This window comes from Myotis yumanensis, unplaced genomic scaffold (assembly GCF_028538775.1).
Source record: "Myotis yumanensis isolate MYYU_CA2020_CCGP unplaced genomic scaffold, mMyoYum1.0.hap1 SCAF_19, whole genome shotgun sequence".
NCBI classification, from domain to species: domain Eukaryota; kingdom Metazoa; phylum Chordata; class Mammalia; order Chiroptera; family Vespertilionidae; genus Myotis; species Myotis yumanensis.
In genome coordinates, this window is record NW_027223770.1 from 13,344,995 (window position 1) to 13,364,043 (window position 19,049).

Consider the following 19,049-nt stretch of genomic DNA (forward strand, 5'->3'; position numbering starts at 1 on the left):
AATCTTCAGTGCTCATTCTCTGAGGATACATGGGTGGACGCTGGGCTGCTGTCCTGGTGTGGTGCATCCTTTCCTCTTCTGCGTGTTGGGAGGAGCCTTGTTCAGAGAAGGACCCTCTGCCTACAAGTAGGAGGAGACCTGGTACAAGGGGAGATCTCGGCCTGACCACCCTTACCCCAGGGGTCAGAGAGCCTCGTTTCTCTATACATTGTCCAGGAGCCACTCCCCTGTCCCCAAGTTCTTTTCTAACAGCACTATGGAATGAGGGGTACCTGCAAGCAGGCCTTCCTCCAACTCCTGAGTGGCCTAAACATCAATCCCTGTTGACATCTAATCAAACATTTAGAGGCAATCCAGGTTTTAGTCTTTCCCTGTTTTTATTTGAAAATTTAATTTGGAATTACTTTCAAGGAACAAAAGAGATGAAAATAATTGGGTTAACATGTCAAAAGATCTCACTTTATAGAAAGTGAGGATCTGAGACCAATACAAAACATGCAGGCCAGCAGAACATTGGATAATACATTAAACTGGGAGAGGGAGATAGGAAAGGAGAAAGAAGACCATCTTTAGCGTTTATTTATTCTAACATTCACATTTGTGTTTCACCATGAAGTTTTGTTGTTCCCTCCCTCCCCCTAATAGAATAGATTCATGGAGCCAGTTATTTTAAAATGAAAACTGAAAGTAGAAATGTTTTCAGATCAGGTTTTCCTTCTGAGGAATGGTTCTTTTGTTAAAAAAAAAAAAAAGAAAAACCGAAAAACCCATCCTCAAATACTTAATTGTAGCCAGAGTAATGGAATAACCATTTATAGAGCACAAATCTATTTAAACCACTTTTCTTTAGGCCAAAGGCAACATCTAAGCTACAGAACCACAAAAAGAAAGGATAAATAAAATAAAAAGAACATCACAAGTTAGAGCAATTCAACTCCTTCCTTTGATTTTTATCAGGAACTGGGGAACTCTGCTCCTGCTGGGTCAGGGGGAATGCTCCCAAGGGCTGAAAGCAAGAAGTGGTGAGGCCGCTGCCTATGGGACCCAATTCAAGTACATAACCACGAAGTCCTGCATCCCACTTCCAGACTAAACTAGACAATTCTCAGGTAGCTCTAAACAAACCTAAAGTGACAGAGCATCCTTTGCAATAGTTTCATTCCTGTCAGAGCCAGTAACTAAAAGCCATTATGTTGCAATTGAGTATTTTATTTTCCAATTGGCTAACTTATGGCTTTCTTCCCTTTTTACGCAATGACTGTCCTTCTCCAGAGAAAGCGACGAATCTGCCTCCAGCTTCATCCTGTGTGAAGATAAAATACTATTTTCAGAAATTTCTTGGAGGTTTATAGAAAATGCTTTATTCTGCTGACTCATGTACCATCCACCCATTTTCCTTATGCCCCATTATTGATAATAAGAAATGTTTTTGAAATATAAATACAAATCATAATCAACTGAATTGAACACATGACCACACAATCACAACTACGTGTCTACCACTGCCTTTATTCTAAGGGTGAATGTATATCCTTTTGCAGAAGCATCACATTTTTTATATATAAAGTATAAAATACACCCCCAAAAGAAAAGTCACCTGTAACTCCACCACCCAAAAAGAACACTTCTAGTCACTTTTCTGTATGTGCTAATATAAACTATTTCAAACTTAATTCCCAAGTCTCAAGACAATGGATTTCTTATCTAGTACATTCTAAAACCTACAGAGAATTTCATCACGTGGGAGAGGCAGTCTCTACCATTGGATATTACTTCTAGGTTTGCAGTATTTTAAATTGCTGTGGTGACCAGCTTAATGTGTTTACACACAGCCTGATATTTCCTAGAAGTGAAATTCCTTAGTAAGCTAGTCTCCTACCAGCAGAAAGAGGGCTTGTTTTTTCTGAACCCTCAAAAACAGGTATCTTTTATGTATTCCTTTTGTTAGTCAGCCAGTGGTGTTATCTATAGGAGATGAAGGTTCTGAGCTCCCGAACGCACACCTCTACACCCAGCCCCACACATTCCACACAGCCTCAACAGGACAACCAGGCCACCAGAGGGAGGAGGGCCCCAGGAATGAAGAAAAATATGACAGAAATACCCTGATTCAAAATGGAAAGAATTCCCCCACTCATCACTAGAAAATAAAACTTCTCACCTCTTCCACCTTTTTGATCAGTGGACGTGAATTTCTGATGAAAGTGATCTTACCAAGTTTAAATTCATAATTGGGAATTCCTCTGTAAAGACGGAAGGGCAGAAATGTTAGCTCCAGAAGAAAAAGACTCAAATTCTCTTTTGATAAACAAAAGGAAGGCAAGCCAAAGAGAGGAAGTGTGTCCTCTTGGTGATTCTCATTCTGAGGTATGCGGCTGTCAACCCCCTGGCCTTGGGCCAGCCCTCTGGTGCTCCCCAGCATCCCTACAGGAGAGAATCAGAAGGCAAATGGGGCAGGGCCTTCAGACTTGGGACCTAGCCTGCAGTGAAGGGTCACCTAGGGGCCTGGGAGGCCCTCCTCAAATCCACCCTGCAGCCTCACGGATCAACCTTGAAGGGGTACACTTGTACCAAACTCAGAGAGTGGGTAAAAAATCCATTATAGCATTATCCTTCTGCTCCAACATATAGTAAAGAGGTGACATATGACAGGTGACACATCTCATCCCTGCCACCACTGTGACAGCCACAAGAGCAGGGAATCTGCTCCGAGTCATTGGACCAAACAGAAACACATCTGTGAGGCAGCTCCTGCCTCCTGTTTGAAGGAAGTTGAGACACTGTGACTTGATGAATAAACAGAACAATAGGTTAGATAGGAACTAGAAAGGTTTTAAGTAGGAGAGAGATCTGATGAGGGGCCAGTTGGAGGCAGGTGGAGGCTGGACTGCAGTGGTCCTGGACTGGAGGGAAGATACTGATAAACTTCCACTGAGAAACAGCAACTCCTCGTCATGTTCCAGTCCCCCAAGGAGAGTAGGTGGGGGTGGGGATGGGGAATTCATCCACTTTGCTAGATTCTTTGAGCCGGGCTTTATTTTCAGAGCTGGAGTGAGGCTGCCCACCCCAGAGGTCTGGCACAGACCCTCCCTAGATGATGATGAAGCATCAGGTTGGACCAGAGACAGGGCAGACCCACCTTTTGATGTCTCCAGGCTTGATGGGGGAGGGGCTGGGCTCTACACCTTTCTTCTTCCCGTCCAGTCTATTCCCAGAGCCGGAGAAGGCCTATACAGGCAAGCAGGAGGGTGAGCACATGTATGTGCTTTGCTGAGACTGCTGCAGGGGTATGTTCTGGGGGGTGCCACCCAGTCCCCCTCAGGAATGAAGCCCTCACTCCCCAGCTGCTGAAGTGTGGGCAGCTGAGAACTCCGTCTCAGGACTGCTGTGAGATGAAGAGAGTCTTCTGGCCCAAGAGCAACCACCGTCAGGGGTAGCCAGTAGCCAATAGCCAATGACAGGTTGAAAGGTCTGGCCTTGGCCTCTGCAGGACCAGTCTGGGGCCCTGTGGACGGACTAAGCCCTCTGTTGCAACTGCCGCAGAGCTCAGCTTTCCGTCCTCCACTGCCTCCCAGTGCCCTGATACTAGTCATCCCTTTTTTCCCAGGGAGTCGGGCTGGCAGCAGTGCTGAAGGGTCATGTTGCAATTTACTTTTAAACAGTGTAGGCCAAGAAAAGGAGAACATATTCTTAGAGATAAAGCAAATGTGGCCATATGGGTGAATCTAAGTGAAAGGTATATGTGTGTCCATTGCACTATTTTAACTTTATGGTAGGTTAGAATTTTAAAAAGAAGAAAAAGCTGTGGCGGCCTTACAGATTTGTTAGGAAGATTCCATGAGAAAGTGGAAGTCAAGTGCTACGTGACTGACAGAGTGGCAGATACATGTATGCAGATAACCAGAGGCTCAATCCCTGCTGATGTCCACGGAGCGTTATAGAGTGGCTGGGAGAAACAGATGGCACGGCAGAGGCACAGGAAGTAAAACATGTGGCCTGGTACTCACACGGAAGCCCAGCTCTCCAGCATAGCCGCTATGGTCAGCTTCGCCTTCCTGATGGGACAGAAAAATGAGAGATAAGCTTCCCAGCAGGGATACCCCAACTTTTCCCTTGGGCCCCTCATTTCTATTGCTGTCTCTGCACCGGAACAGCTGGGCCATCCCTTGGGAGCAGGGCTGGGAGAAAAGCAGGGAATGTGGCGACACTAGCACCAGAAGAGGCCAAATACAGGCCGGCAGTCAGGACAGACCAGGACACGCCCCCAAAAACCATTACCGAAGAGGCCAAACCTGCCAGGCTGGGAGGGAGGAACAACTTACCGTGGACTCCTCATGTTGGACTTGTCTTTCGGGTTCTTTGTAGCCCAGGGGAGCATCAAAATCCACCTGCGTTCCCAAGGCGAAAGGGAAAGTTGAGAGACATGCTGGCACTTAGGATTCCTTAGCTTTTCTGTTTGTAACTGAGGCAACTGTAGATTCACATGCAGTTTTAAGAACTAACACAGAAAGATGCCCTGTACACTTTGTCCAGTTTCCCAATGATGATATTTTACAAAACTATAGTATAATATCGCTACCAGGATATCGACGCCTACACTATTCAGAATTCCTGTTTTACAAGAACTCACTGTGTGTGTGTGTGTGTGTGTGTATGTGTGTAAGTTCTCACAATTTTATCACCAGTGTAGGCCCACAGTCGAGATGCTGAACAGTTCCAGCACCACAGGATCCCTTCATGTTTTCTCTCTACATCACATCCACATCCACATCTGCTGGCCACTTTCTCCACCACCCAGGGCGCCTTGTAACCACTATTTTGTCCTCCCTTTCTGAAGTATTGTCATTTCAAGAATCAGCCCTGGCCAATGTTGCTCAGTGGTCAAATATAAGCCTGTGCACTGAAGAGTCGTGGGTTCGATTCCTGGTCAAGGGCCCATACCTGGGTTGCAGGTTCAATCCCTGGGCCCAGTTGGGGTGCATGTGGGAGGCAACCAGCCGATGTGCCTCTCTCACATCAATGCTTCACTCTCTCCCTCTCTCTTTCTCCCTCCCTCCCTTCCATTCTCTCTAAAAATCAATGGGAAAAATGTCCTCAGGTTAGGGTTAACACACACACACAAAAAACACAAAAAATGCAATCAGTTTGTAACCATTTGGGACTGCCCTTTTTTGCTCAGCATCATTGTCTTGGAAAGCCACCAAACTATTGAGCATCCCAATAGTTCCTTTCTACTCAGGAGCTGGATAGCCTTCCTTAGCTTTTTTAAAAAATTGAGCTTCCTGCCCTAGCTGGTTTGGCTCAGTGGATAGAGCATCATCCTGTGGACTGAAGGGTCCTGGGTTTGATTCCGGTCTAGGGCATACGCCGGGTTTGTGGGCTTGATCCCCAGTAGGAGGCGTGCAGGAGGCAGCCGATCAATGATTCTCTCTCATCATTGATGTTTCTATCTCTCCCTCCCTCTCCTTTCTTCTCTAAAATCAATAAAAATATTTTTAAAAATTGAGCTTTCTTAGTGTTTAAGAAGATGCACTTCTTGGCAGGTCTGAGATGCCAGCAGATTTAGCCATCTCAGAACTGGAGGCAACTGTGCCACCTCCACTGGCCCCGAGAAGGATCACAAGGTCAGCGGCCTTCTCATGATGCTCTGGCAGCATTTTCCTCCTCTCTCACCCAAACAGTCCTAGGGACTGTGTGATAGTGACATCCTCTTGGGGCACTGGCCTACAGGTGCTACCAAATGCCCGTCTCCCCCAGGTGGAACGCACTATGAGCAGCAAAGTTACTCACATTCATGTCACACTCGATGATGGACACGGCTTTGTCAGGCTTGGTCTCCATCACCCGCAGTTCATAGATCTGTAAGAACACAGAAATCAGTTGGGTTAGTTTCATGGCAGCACTAGGAACTGTCACTGTTACTGTGACTCCCTACTGGGCTCTTGCAGACACATCATTCACCTCCACAACACCTTCCTCAGCCACACAACTTGCTGCAACAACGAGGCCATGGGGATGGACATCACTCAACAGAAGCTACTCCCTAAAAGTAGTTCAAATCAGACAAGGGAATTATCAACCAAATTGAAAAAGACACTCATAACCTTATCCCAGAATGTATACACCTAGGAATTAATTCTAAGTAAATAATTAGCTTAAATATGCAGAGAGAAAACTCTAAGAATGCTTATTCCAACATTGCTAAGAATAGTATGTAGCCAAAACTTATTCATATATAAATTATAGCCACCAGGGGAATACAATGTAGCCAAGAGAAAAGAAATTAAACCAGTTATGTTGCTGCGTGTTTAGGATAATCTCAAGTACATAAAAATATACATTAAAAGTGGCGGAATCTATTTTTTCAACACTGCTTTTGGTTCAGAGCCTGGGACGAGCTGCTGCTGTCCACTGGCCCCCTGGTTTCAAGTCTTGTGGTTGCCTCACTCTTTAAAGAAGGCTTGGTGAGTTACTTTCTCTCAGCCTCTAAAGATATTCTGTTATTTGGGGACTATAAATGGTTGCTATTTGCTCTTTTCCTGGAAGTATTGTATTTTCACTCTGTTCACCTCCCTGTATCTGGTATTTGATATCTGTAACTTCTCCTGTTTGATGTACATCATACTTCCTGTACTATGGGCTGATGGCCACTTGTAAAACAATTTCACTTATTATTTCTTTACAGTATTTCCATTCCCCTATTCTCTCCTGCTGGGACTTTTACAGAGCATGTTTGACTTTCTTAGTATCTCCAAACCTCAAGCTCTCATATGTTCTATCACCTTGCCTCTCAGTGCAGAATTCTAAGTCACTTTTTCAGACTTAACTTTCATTTCATGAATTCTTTTTTTTTTTTAAATATATTTTATTGATTTTTTACAGAGAGGAAGGGAGAGAGATAGAGAGTTAGAAACATCGATGAGAGAGAAACATCGATCAGCTGCCTCCTGCACATCTCCCACTGGGGATGTGCCCGCAACCCAGGTACATGCCCTTGACCGGAATCGAACCTGGGACCTTTCAGTCCGCAGGCCGACGCTCTATCCACTGAGCCAAACCGGTTTCGGCTCATTTCATGAATTCTTTGTCAGCTATTCTTTAACTCTTCCTGTTTTTAAAATCTTCCTGTTTTTTTTTTTCTTTTGTAGTCTTTGGTTGCTTAATACATTTTATAATTCCACTTTTTAATTTTTTTGAATATTTTACACATAATTATTTCATATTTACACCTGAAAATCCCAATGCTGATTTCCTCAAGGGTCTAAATTGGCTTTTGTTGTCTCTGCTTTGTGTGTCTGGTGGTTGTATTATGAGTTCCTGCTTGCTTGTTCAATCTTTAGCGGTCCTGGGGGCTTAAATAAACTGGGGGGGGGGGGGCCTTTCCCAAACAGAATCTGAGTTCCTTCTTTTGGGATGAGGATAACACCCACCTCTGGATCTATTATGGCCCCTTTAAGAGTTCCAGTTTAATGTGGAAGTCTCTGATTGAGATCTCCTACTGCATCACTGACTGCTACAGTCATTTGCCATCAGGATGGCCTTGCTGAGAGATTCTTGAAAACTTCTTATATTTCTTGCCAACCCACCAACACATTTATAACCTACGTTTTATCCTGATTAAACTGGGTTTTATCAGAAGGGCCCTTTAGAGTACCTAGTCTTCTATATTTCCAAACTCTATGTAACTCACCTTCCCTTTCAGTGAAAAAAATATCATCAATTTAGTTATATTTAGCATTACTACCTTAATAAAGAACAATAACATTAAGGCTACCTGCAATTAATTATAAAAGCTTATAAAGTATTCAGTTAATGTAGACAATACTTAAAATGTTCCCCAAAAAGCTAAAGACAATAGGATCATTTCTTAGTTTTATAGAAAATTGTGATTTAAGACCCACAAATTGAAAAGTAAGGGTTCTCAATATCAGATGCTGCAAATAGAAGGAAATTGCTGGAAAACACTGGATCCCTACACTGACACCAAGGGAATAAGTGTCCTCTTGATCCCACAGGAAGGGACTGGCTGAGCCACAGGCTCCTGTTCATGCATGAGGACCCCAGGCCATGAGGGGACAAGAGAATGTGTGAAGGAGTTAAGAGCTGGCCTCAGGGAAAGGCAAGCCAGGACTGGTCACTTCTGAGGACTAGGTGGTTGACCCTGACAGCATGAAAGAATGAGAAATGAAAGATGAAGTGTGGTATTTCACTTTACAGCTAAATTGTCTAGATCCAGACACCTAAAAAGCATGGAATCATAGAGGAACCTAAGTGGTGTTTGGATCTGAAAGACTGTGCCAAGATGGACAAGCCCAGAGGAGCTAAGAGAAAACCAAAGTGAAAGAAAACATAAGGAAGAGGATGTAGCCAGGCTCTGCTTCCAGGTGCCCCACAGCACTTGGAGCACACCGCATGGCCAGCTCCAGGAGGGCCTGTCTGCTTCCAATGGAGGGAATCATAAGGACAAGGGCCTAGGCTGGCTCATTTCTGTGTCCTGACAGCCCAGCAAAGGGCTTATCTGAGATTTTAGGTGCAATGCAGACCTTTCTAAGATTGAGGCATAATTGGCAGGCTCACCACCACAATACACAGATATGTGATTAATAAGTATAACAAACCCTAGCCAGTTTGGCTCAGTGGATAGAGTGTCGGCCTGAGGATTGAATGAACCCGGGTTCAATTCTGGTCATGGGCACATACCTTATGCCCTGGTCAGGGCCCATGTGGGAGGCAACCAATCTCTATCACGCCACTGTTTCTCTCTGTCTCTACCCTCCCTTCCACTCTCTCTAAAAAAGTCAAGGAAAAATATCCTTGGGTGAGTATTAACAAAACAAAAGGATAACAATGTTAAGCTTATTCACCTATTAATGTAATAAATCAATTATCAAAACTTGTTGAATTATTAGTATATGGCTCTAAAAAGCAAACGGTAGGCAGCAATTAGTGGACAAAAGTCAGGTATACACTGCTTAAAAAGCACCCCATTCAAATACCAGAATGGCACTGCAGGCCCCGTTTAGGTGTGACCTGCCCTGAGCTGGGCTCCTGGCCCTGCTGGCCCCATAGCCGACACACTTACCTTCTCATTGTAGTTGATGGCAATCACATCCCCAGTGGTCAGACAGGCAAAGTTTCTCAATGCGTTTTCTAATCTGCAGACACACATTGTCAAGGCATAAACATAAACTATAGCTCCAGAATCCACCACGGTGACATGGCACATCCTAGAGCAGTGGTCGCCAACCTTTCGGATGTCACGGACCACCGGTTGGCAACCGCTGTCCTAGAGAGGCTCTCAGAGTCTGAGAGGAAAAAGGCAGGCTGTCTAGGTTCAGTTTTCTTGGTCACAAATCCTTCCAGGGTGACAGCAACTTTGTGAAAAAGGCCTTGTGTGGGATGCTGTCTTCATTCCTCGTGTGAAATGCCATGCTTTAGGAGTACCCTGACCTTGACGCCTCCTGAGGACCCGAGTTGTCAGACCCAATCCAATCGGCCTCTGAGGATGGAAAAGGCTCTCCCATCACTGCTCTGGACACCCCCCACATTCTCTGCTATATGCTAACTTCCTTTATCCAGACTATCAGCCAGATAAGGGAGCACTGGGTTGACTCTAGCTGATGAAAGTAATGCCCTTTCTACGAGAGAAACTGCTTCTGAAAGCAATCCAGTAAGTATGCATTGCAAAAAATGTAAAAATCCAGAGAAAATCATGAGGGGCTACGGTCAGATGCAGGCCTTACTCCTAGGCACTGACAGTCAGACAAGCACCTCCAAGCAGAGCTTTGAATGACAAGGGACCAGACCTTGCCCCAGGACACTGACTGCTATGAGCAGAGCCTAGCACTCCTGCATGTCCAGGACCCAGCTGTAAGGGGCTCAACATGTCAGTCCACAGACAGTCAGTAAATGGCTCAACATGCCCACCCACATAGGACACGACTGTCAGCAACTTGCTCCTGAGCTCCTGCCTGGGAAGAGTGTGCAGGGAGACAGGTGGAGGCAGCTTTTCTTTTACTGTCCACTTATCTGTATTTTTTTCAAACATGCATTTAAAAAAACAAATAGGAGATAGAGCGACCACTCTATCACATGACCTCAATGAGCCAAACTGGGGCCTCCAAGCTATTGTAGTCCACATCCCTCACCCGCAATGGTCACTCCTTAAATTATGAACACATACATCTGGCTATTGTTCAGAGAACACACACACACACACAAAATCACTAGAACCTAAAACCTCTGCTTTCCTCTTGCTAAGAGAAAGAAAACTAAACCAATGCTCCCCACTGGTTTGGAGTGAAAAGCCCTAAGCTTGAGTGGCAAGTTTATGGGCACCAGAGGCTTGGGAGCAGAGAGGCAGACCCCCTGGCTCCCTTCCACCAGAACACACTGGGCTTGGGGCTAGGTGTCATAGTTCACCTGCAGGAAGGGTTCCACGTTGCCCATGAAGTACACAGAGAGCACACAGAAGAGGCCCACAGAGCGTCTAGCACACTGTCCAGGAGTCATGGCAGATGTGCTGGCTGAACGTCATTATTCTCAAATTACAACACCAATCACAATAAATATGTGCTCCTCAAAGTAGGCACACGTTCAACAAAGCGCCCTGTGGACCGTCTGCCAGCAAACCCCTCTTTTGTCCAGAAGAACCCTTCTTACACTGCTTTTGGATTGGTGATGTCCAAGAAGTCAGGGCTCTGAGGCTGAAATTTGGAGTATGTGGCCACTTGAAGGTTGACACTTTCCACCTGAACCAGGCCCCCTTCTTCCAACAGCAAATTCTGCATCATCTAAAAGAAAAAGAAGGGCCACATGAGGCTTCTGGAAATCAAGAACTGTCAATGACCCATACACTGGGCAGGCTAAAGTCTGACATTCAGATGGCCTCTTGGAACCTTGTTCCAGGCTGACCCACCCTGAAGCAGCCCGGGAGCCTGAGGCAAGATGGAGCCAGCCAATCAGCCAACACAGTGCATGAGTGTGGGGGCTGATTCAGAGGCAACACCTGGGAAACCCCAGGCAAACACCTATTCTTGCCAGGAGCTAGAAGACCAGCTCAGGAAGAGACAGGCCAGCAGCTCCATGCTACCTAAAGAGGCATCCCAGGGGATGTGATTTTTCTCAAAAAAAAAGGATTCAATTAGTTTTCTGATCCAAAGTGGTCCAAGAACCTAGACAAGGGGCCACCCAAACTCCAAGTCTATGGGTAGCAGAGAACCTTTGAGGTACAGTGTATCCCAGTATCACCACCTCTTCTCTCACTTCTACAGAGGGGTCTCTGCAGATCCAGCGTGACCTCAGGAAGCTGTCATGGTCCGACACTTCAGCCACCCACAGTGCTCTACTGCAGCAGTTCCCAAGCTGTGGGTCGCGACCCTTTTGGCGGTCAAACGACCCTTTCACAGGGGTCGCCTAAGACCATCCTGCATATCAGATATTTACATTACGATTCATAACAGTAGCAACATTACAGTTATGAAGTAGCAACGACAATAATTTTATGGTTGGGTCACAACATGAGGAACTGTATTTAAAGGGCCAGAAGGTTGAGAACCACTGCTCTACTGGATTAGCAGAAGAAGGCCTCAAACCAAGAAGAGGGACCTCAGATACACAAGAGAGTGAGGCACCAAGAGGCAAGTGCAGGAAAGCAAGTTGGGTCTGGGCTTTGAGGTATAAGAGCTCCCTATGGGACCAAGATTGGGAAACACCACGAGAGGCCAGGCAGCAGGGGTGAGGGAGTGGAGGGCTCCTGTGCTGTAGAGGCTGGCTCCGCCTAGCCCTCAGGAAGGACAAAGACTTAAGGGAAAGCCTAAGAGCTCTAGAGAAGGTTTGTTTTCACGGCAACAAAATTGAGTGCTTTAAAAAGACTCAGTTATAGGCAAAAGAGTAAACGCATACCCGTTGCAACAGAACTGGGGGAGAAATTACTGAAAATGGAGAGAAAATATATAAAAATCTAAATTTTTGTACTTAGACCAGTGGTTGGCAAACTCATTAGTCAACAGAGCGAAAACTTAAACTATATAGGAAGCTACATTGTTATTAACTTAATTAGGGTACTCATAAGGCTTAGGAAGAGCCACACTCAAGGGGCCAAAGAGCCGCATGTGGCTCGCGAGCCGCAGTTTGCCTACCACGGACTTAGACCATTTCAAATATACTCCTGCTTCATTATGGTGAACAAGTCTCACCCAGGAGATCACAGGTAAATGGGATGGCTGTGGCATATAGGCTACCAGTTGAGCAATTAACAAAGAAAAGGATATTCCAAATGCCCTCCCTCACTCTGTATCTGGGGGCAAGACACTTGCACATGCCTGAGGTCCCACCCGAGACAGGCTCACAGACTCTCCAGAGACCAGGACAGCCCCACTCACCCAGTGTGGCAGGTAGCAGATACCCTCATCAGCCACAAATTCCAGCACCCCGCAGTGCGTCATGCGGTCCGAGTTCTTGTTGGTCAGCTTGAACAGCATGGGGTAGGTAATGTTGAGTCGGCCTAGAAATAGGAGAGGTTATGAGACAAAGCTTCTGCAAGGGACAGAAACCTTATTTCCCCAACATGCTCCCCTAAAACGTGACTTCCTGGGCACCGACCATGGCTCCACACAGCCTTGCCCCCCAGAGCAGGTCCTCAGACCTGTGTGGTGCTTTGCCCTTCAGAGTCTGCCCACCCACAAGACCCCACATTCCCTGGGAGAACACAGAACTTGGCCCAGAACTGGGAAATGTTCAGTGACTCAAATTCTCAGCAGCAGCTTACACTCGTGATTTTCTGAAATTCTAATTTTAAAAAGTGGCATGTTCACTCATTTATTTGCAAATAATTAAAGTGCCAACCATGTGCTGGACAAAACTGCCACCTTCAAAGGTTTCTAGTGAGCAAACCAAGAAAGAAAACAAGTGCACCCTGATGCAGTGGTGTGTGGGAGGGGTGGAGTAGGGCGGGAGGAGGCAGTGCTCCTGGAGGATGTCCTCCAGGTGAGTCAAGGTGGGAGGGCCAGGAAGGGAATTCCAGGCAGGGGAAGCAGCCTGAGCAAAGGCATGGAGGGAAGGGGAGCCCAGCCAGTTCAGGAATGGCTGACCATTAGGTGAGACTGGAGCAGGGTACAAGGTATGGAGTGGTCGGGAGAGGAGGCTGGTGGGACACCATGGAGGGTGACTGACACCAGTCAGCAGTGTGGGCTCTCAGGCGGGTCACAACACAGTACATCCCCACTTAGAGAGCCATAGGCAGGCACACAGGACTGCTGGCAGCCTGACCCAGGAGTGCAGGGGGCACAGAAAGGAGAAGCTGTCAATGGGAAGCAGAACCCAGGAGAGTCGGGGACTGGGACAGACTGACATAGTGACAGTGTTTGTCACATGCCAGGCCCTTGCTCAGTCTTCCCAGAACAGTGAGGTAGGTACTGTCCTTGCCAATTTTATCTACGGGGAACAAAAGAACGCAGGTTCAGCAACATGACCCAGGACCCACGGCCCAGAAGTCGTGACACTGGGATTCAACCTAGGCTACTGGCCCAGGTCGGGGACTTAACCACTGAGGCCCACTTTAGCCTGTCGATCTAGGAAGACATGGCAACAGAAGTTTCGGTCAGCAGTCAGGAGGTATGGCAGACTCATTTGGGATCTCCCTAAAAATTCTGATAAAGCAGACCAAGAAATGAGCTCGGGCATGACACCACAGATAGGGAAGGAGAGCTCCAGAAGTGGCTCCTCACTGCAGAGGTAGTGGTGGACGTGGGTGTTGCCCCTGCACCCCTGCACATTACAAAGAGTGACTTGAATGCTGACAGATTTCAGTTGGACAGTTTCGCCCACGACAGAAAAGGTTTGAACAGCACTGATCTAAACACCACAGTCCCACCCCCGAAGTCTCCTCTCAGCCACTTGTGCCAAGGGTCACGCTGGTGCTCAGCTCCTGGGTGAGCTCAAACGGAAAGGCAGGCTCTCTGGGGGCCCTGACCCCTCCTCTGCTATTACAGGGACTTGTCTGAGGATGTGAACCGCTCAGCTCCATCCACCCACTGGCTGAGCTGAGGCCAGGATTAAAGGCCCCACTGGGTACGGCCACTGCTGCTGTTGGCACTGGGGAAGCCCTGCTGGCTAAAGGCTACCACCTCATGCCTCTGACTGGTGTTACCTGGGTTTAGGCTGTTTACAAACACACCATAGGGCACTATTTAAGAGGTGCTCCTGCCACACAGCAGCTCTGATGGACAGGCGCCGTGAGTCCCCATTTAAAAATGAAGTCATTGAATTTCAGAGGCAAGTCATGAATCAAGAGCCAGGCTAGGCAAGGTGCAAAGTCAGAGTGATACCAGAGCTGGCACCCTTTTCCAAGTGTACTGAACACTATGTATGGACCCTCCTGCTGGTGGCCTCCAAGCCTGCTTCAGGTGGGAGGATTCACACCCGAAACACCACTGAATCTCAATAGGCAATGACTGTGCCTGTGCTCAGGGCTTTGTGTCCAGGTGGAGTGGAGCCGGGGTATGAAGTCTCCAAATTGTTCTTATGAGTTGAGGGGGCCAGGGAAAGAGGCAGGAGCCAGTGAGAGGAACAACTTCTGGGGCAGAAGAGTCTGTTTTTGACATGCTGCAGATGTACCAGGCAGAGGGGGGAGAAATGAGGGCCTGGAGCCGAGGAAAGATGCTTGGGCTGGAGATGAGGGCCTTGCCACACAGCTCCCTCTTGGGAGCTGACCATCGTCCTCTAGGAGAAAACCTAGTGAATCCAGCATCAGCATCAACTGCCCAGGCCGTGTGATAAACACTGGTACTCCAACCGTCCTTTAGTCCTGATGGGATCAAAAACAGTGGGTGGGTCAGGGGAGATCCCCTTCACAGGGGAGAGACCTGGAGCTGAATACTCACTGGCCCCAGGGCCACTTCACCGTGTCATCTGTGGCCCCCGCTCTCCCAGCTTAGCATGCATATTCCAGGGACAATTCCTGGCCAGACATGGCATCCATCTTTATATTACCTCAGTTCTCAAGTCATGTAGAAAATACTTACTGAGCTGATCGAGGGCTGAGGGTGGCATAATTACTGTGGAAAAAACATAAGATACTTATATGGTAGCCAGAATTTAATAATGATCTTTCATAACGTATTTTACTCGCTATCGTTTATTTTGGGAAACTGAATGGCTACTAGCCATAAATCTAATCATAATTTGGACCCCACCCCAGCAAATCTGGAACAAGCAATATTTTTAGTGTAAGCAGCTACTGTTACACACGTAAAATAAGAACCGTTGAAGACTATAAGCACTGCAGGCTGAGGGCAGGAAAAGTTACTATTCAAAATAAAAGTTACTATTCAAAATAAAAACAAGCACATACTCTTCCCGCCTTTCTCCACATCTGACCTGTCATTAGGCCCTGCAAGCATGGACACGGAGAAGCAGCGGTACTGCGTGGAGAAGCGGTTCTGGAAGACCCGGGGAATCGGGTGGTCAAACATGTTGAAAGAGAACTAGAAGGAGAAAAGAGATGCCAGAGTTAGAACAGAACAAAGACACATTTATTCTGATCAAAAGCCAAAACAGATCAGGGTAGTTAATGCTGCTAAATGTTGTCGAAGAAGATACACTCCCAGAATCCTGATGGACCACACCGGTCTGCCTGAAGCACTTCTCGGTACTACAGCGAACCTAAAATCTATTTCCACCCTTTCTTTCTTTCTTTTTTAAAAAAAGAGTTGAGAGTTGAGCCCAGCTGGTGTGGCTCAGCAGTTGAATGTCGATCCAGGAACCAAGAGGTCCCTTCCTCTCTCTAAAAATCAGTAAAAACATGTTTTTAAAATATGTTTTTATTGATTTCAGAAAGGAAAGGAAAGGGAGAGATAGAAACATCAATGATGAGAGAGAATCATTGATCGGCTGCCTCCTTCATACCCCACACTGAGGATCAAACCTGCAACCCAGGCATGTGCCCTGACTGGAATTGAACCAGTGACCTCTTGGTTTATGCGACGACACTCAACCACTGAGCCACACCAGCTGGGCGCTTGTCTCTTAATTTTGTTCAGAAGTTTCCCCACAGAATATTTAAACTTTGAATTAATCATTTTTTCTCTGTTTTTTGCTTTCACGGTGTTTCCACCCCCCCCTTTTTTTTTACGAGGGGGCTGTTACACAGCAACCTGGAGTCTTCTCAAAATTATTATGACATTAAAAAAAATAATATAATAGCACAACCAGGTATATATCCAAAAGAATGGAAAGCAGGGTCTTGAAGAGATATGTGTACCCATGTTCAGAGCAGCACTATTCACAATAGCGAAGAGGTAAAAACAACGGAAATGCCCATCATGGATGAATGGATAAAGAAAATGTGGTACATACACCAATGGAATATTGTTCAGCCCTAAAAAGGAAGGAAATACTGACATATGCTACAACATGAATAAACCTTGAGGACATGCTAAGTCAATTAAGCTGAACACAATATGACAAACTATTTGATTCCTCTTATATAAGGTCCCTTGAATAGTCAAATTCCTGAGAGACAGAAAGTAGAATGTTGGTGTCCAGAGGCTGGGGCGAGGGGGAAATGGAGAGTTGTTTAAAACATAGATTCAGTTTTGCAAGATAAAAAAGTTCTGTAGACCCATTACACAACAATGGGAACATTATTCAACTGTACACTTAAAAATGGTGAAGATTTGTTTTTATCCCAAGTTCTTAAGAAATTTCAAAATTCCAGAGACAAAGAAGCATAGAACAGACTGGAATCTCAGAGGGAAGGTGGGGGAGGGTGGGTAGGTGGGAAGAGACCAACCAAACTTGTATGCAATATGCACAATCCATAGACAATAAGGTGGTGAAGGCCTGGGGCGGGGGTGGGGGCAGGCTAGAAGGGGTCAGTGGGGGGAAATAGGGGACCTATGTAATACTTTCAACATAAAAGATTTAATTAAAAAAAATAAATCTCAAAATAGACAAATATTTCTTGACTTGATTACAAATATACATTAAGTAGAGGGAAAGCCATCTATTGATAAGGTAAGTTACCAAAAGTAGCAAACTGAATCAGCAAATATAATCTCAAATGATTCTTCACGCCCTGTGTTCTGGCACAGTAGTTTAAAACCTTTGACTCTTCTTTTAACCAACAGAACTCTTGTCTAACAAAATCTTGGCCAGAAACCTAACAAAAGAAAGTGTTTCTGGGATAAAAGGGAGAAAAGTGGGGCCTCCCTGAGCGCCTCTCACTACACCACCCCATCTAAGCAATTTCTTCTCTTTGCGACGTGAAAGAGGAAAATGTGCGAGGTATTTAACACCCATACCAACCGGCCTTCAACCCACTCAGGAACCCGAATTTCTGCTCCTCCCCACTGCTCCCCACCCCAAATCCTACTTTCCTTTATAACCCCAAAGCCTAGCACATTGCCAACCACATATCAAGTATTCAAGGTCTGTTAAATGGATAAACTTGAGGATGGAAGTATGATTCGACAGCAACACACTCAGAATAAAATCTAGTCATCATTCCTTGTTTTTTTTTTTTTTTTGTTTTTTTTACAAAAACGAACGGGTGACACCGAGGCAATGCTGTACAGCAGTAATTAGACTGAGCTTCGCAGCCGGCTAGCCAGTCTCGGTTTCAAATTTTCATTCCCCACTTTTGCGACCTCTTTAAATAAGTTTTCTCATGGTTAAAACGATAATCATCATGCCTGTCTCCAAGGACACTGTAAGGATTAAATGAGGTAAGGTGTAAGGAGGGACTGCAGGTGTTAAAATAAAAGCTGTGTATCGGGCAAAGCAGCAGTAAAGATTAGCTACGACCGTCATGTTTACTGAATCGCTTACGCAGTCGAAGGCATGACCACTACCCAGGCCTGACCCAGGAGGTACTGGGCTCCAGGAACTGGGGCAAGAGCGGAGTGTGCCCGCTCACGGGGATGCCCCCCGTGTATTCTTGCTAGGAAGCCCCTCATTCTGTTCCTCCCCACAACAAGCTTCCCATTGATTCGGTATCCACGGGACCTGTTAAGCGTCTACCACTTGCGAAAACCATGGGTGAACATGAACACGGAAGGAGCTCGAGTTCAACGGAGAGGAAATGGTGGGGATGACCCGCGACCGTTTGTAGTCAGGGGTCCGGCTCCTGCCCGAGGCTCCCCGGGCGGACAGACGGGCCTGACTTAGGCCGGGTGACTCGGCATCTCCGCAGCCGTCAGGTCCGCCTCGCCGGGCCCTAACCACCCTCCTCCCCAACCCGGCCCCAGCTCCCAGGCCCTGCCCTGACGCGCTCACCATGATGGCACCTCTGCCACGCAGACACCGCTCTGTCCGGGGAACGTTACGACCCGAGCCCTCGGACTCGCTCTCCTTACAGCCGACTCGGCCTTCTGACTGCGGCCGCCGCTGTCGCCTCGGCTCTGACGTCCCGGAAGTCTCACCGGAAGTTCCGGACTACAGTCTGGGGGGAGGTGCCGAACACAGGGCTGGGTTGCAAAGGAGAAAAAGCCAAGCAAAAGCTCCAGGGTCAGTTTCCCCCTAATGAACAATAAAGTACCTTTTTTGAACTTGTTTCCACTCTAGTGGAATTTTAAAAAATACTTTAAATTACATTTTGATAGTACCCCTCCCCGCCCTAGACGAATTTACTAGGGCCATTTTCCTTATTGACTACACTACCCAGAATGCAGCAGACCTGGAAGACTTGGGCGGAAGTAAGCTACTCATCCGCCTTCGAAGTAGACCGAGAGCCTATTGAAATAAACTTGACAACTCCGTTCGATGTATAAATATATTTAACTTAAGGTGATATTGAAATAATAAACTGACAACTTCATTCGATGTATAAATATATTTAATTTAAGGTGAGATGGCTTCTTTTTCCTGGAGTTCCTGTGGGAGAGTAATAGGCTTCTCTGCCCAAAGTAAAGATGTCCGCTGACCGTAGCGTTTCAGGGCAAATGTGTTTGCATCCTGCTCGTCGATGACGCGTTGGGGGCGGGCCAGAATTTTCCAGCAGCGAATGGCGGAGCGCTGCAGCCGCCGCAATTTGAACGAATCATAAAGAC

At 46.5% G+C, this 19,049-nt stretch overlaps 1 protein-coding gene across 1 annotated transcript; it reads right to left on the minus strand.

Moving 5' to 3' along the window:
* Nucleotides 1–354: 354 nt before the first annotated feature.
* On the minus strand, nt 355–18,400 carry UFD1 (ubiquitin recognition factor in ER associated degradation 1). The gene is made up of 12 exons (XM_070400282.1): nt 18,277–18,400; nt 15,353–15,485; nt 15,024–15,056; nt 12,384–12,505; nt 10,663–10,793; nt 9,083–9,155; nt 5,791–5,859; nt 4,323–4,388; nt 4,008–4,055; nt 3,140–3,228; nt 2,162–2,243; nt 355–1,303 (listed from the first exon to the last, which is right to left on the minus strand). The coding sequence occupies exons 1-12, from the start codon at nt 18,277–18,279 to the stop codon at nt 1,229–1,231; spliced, it is 924 nt and encodes a 307-aa protein (XP_070256383.1). The 5' UTR covers nt 18,280–18,400; the 3' UTR covers nt 355–1,228.
* Nucleotides 18,401–19,049: the final 649 nt, after the last annotated feature.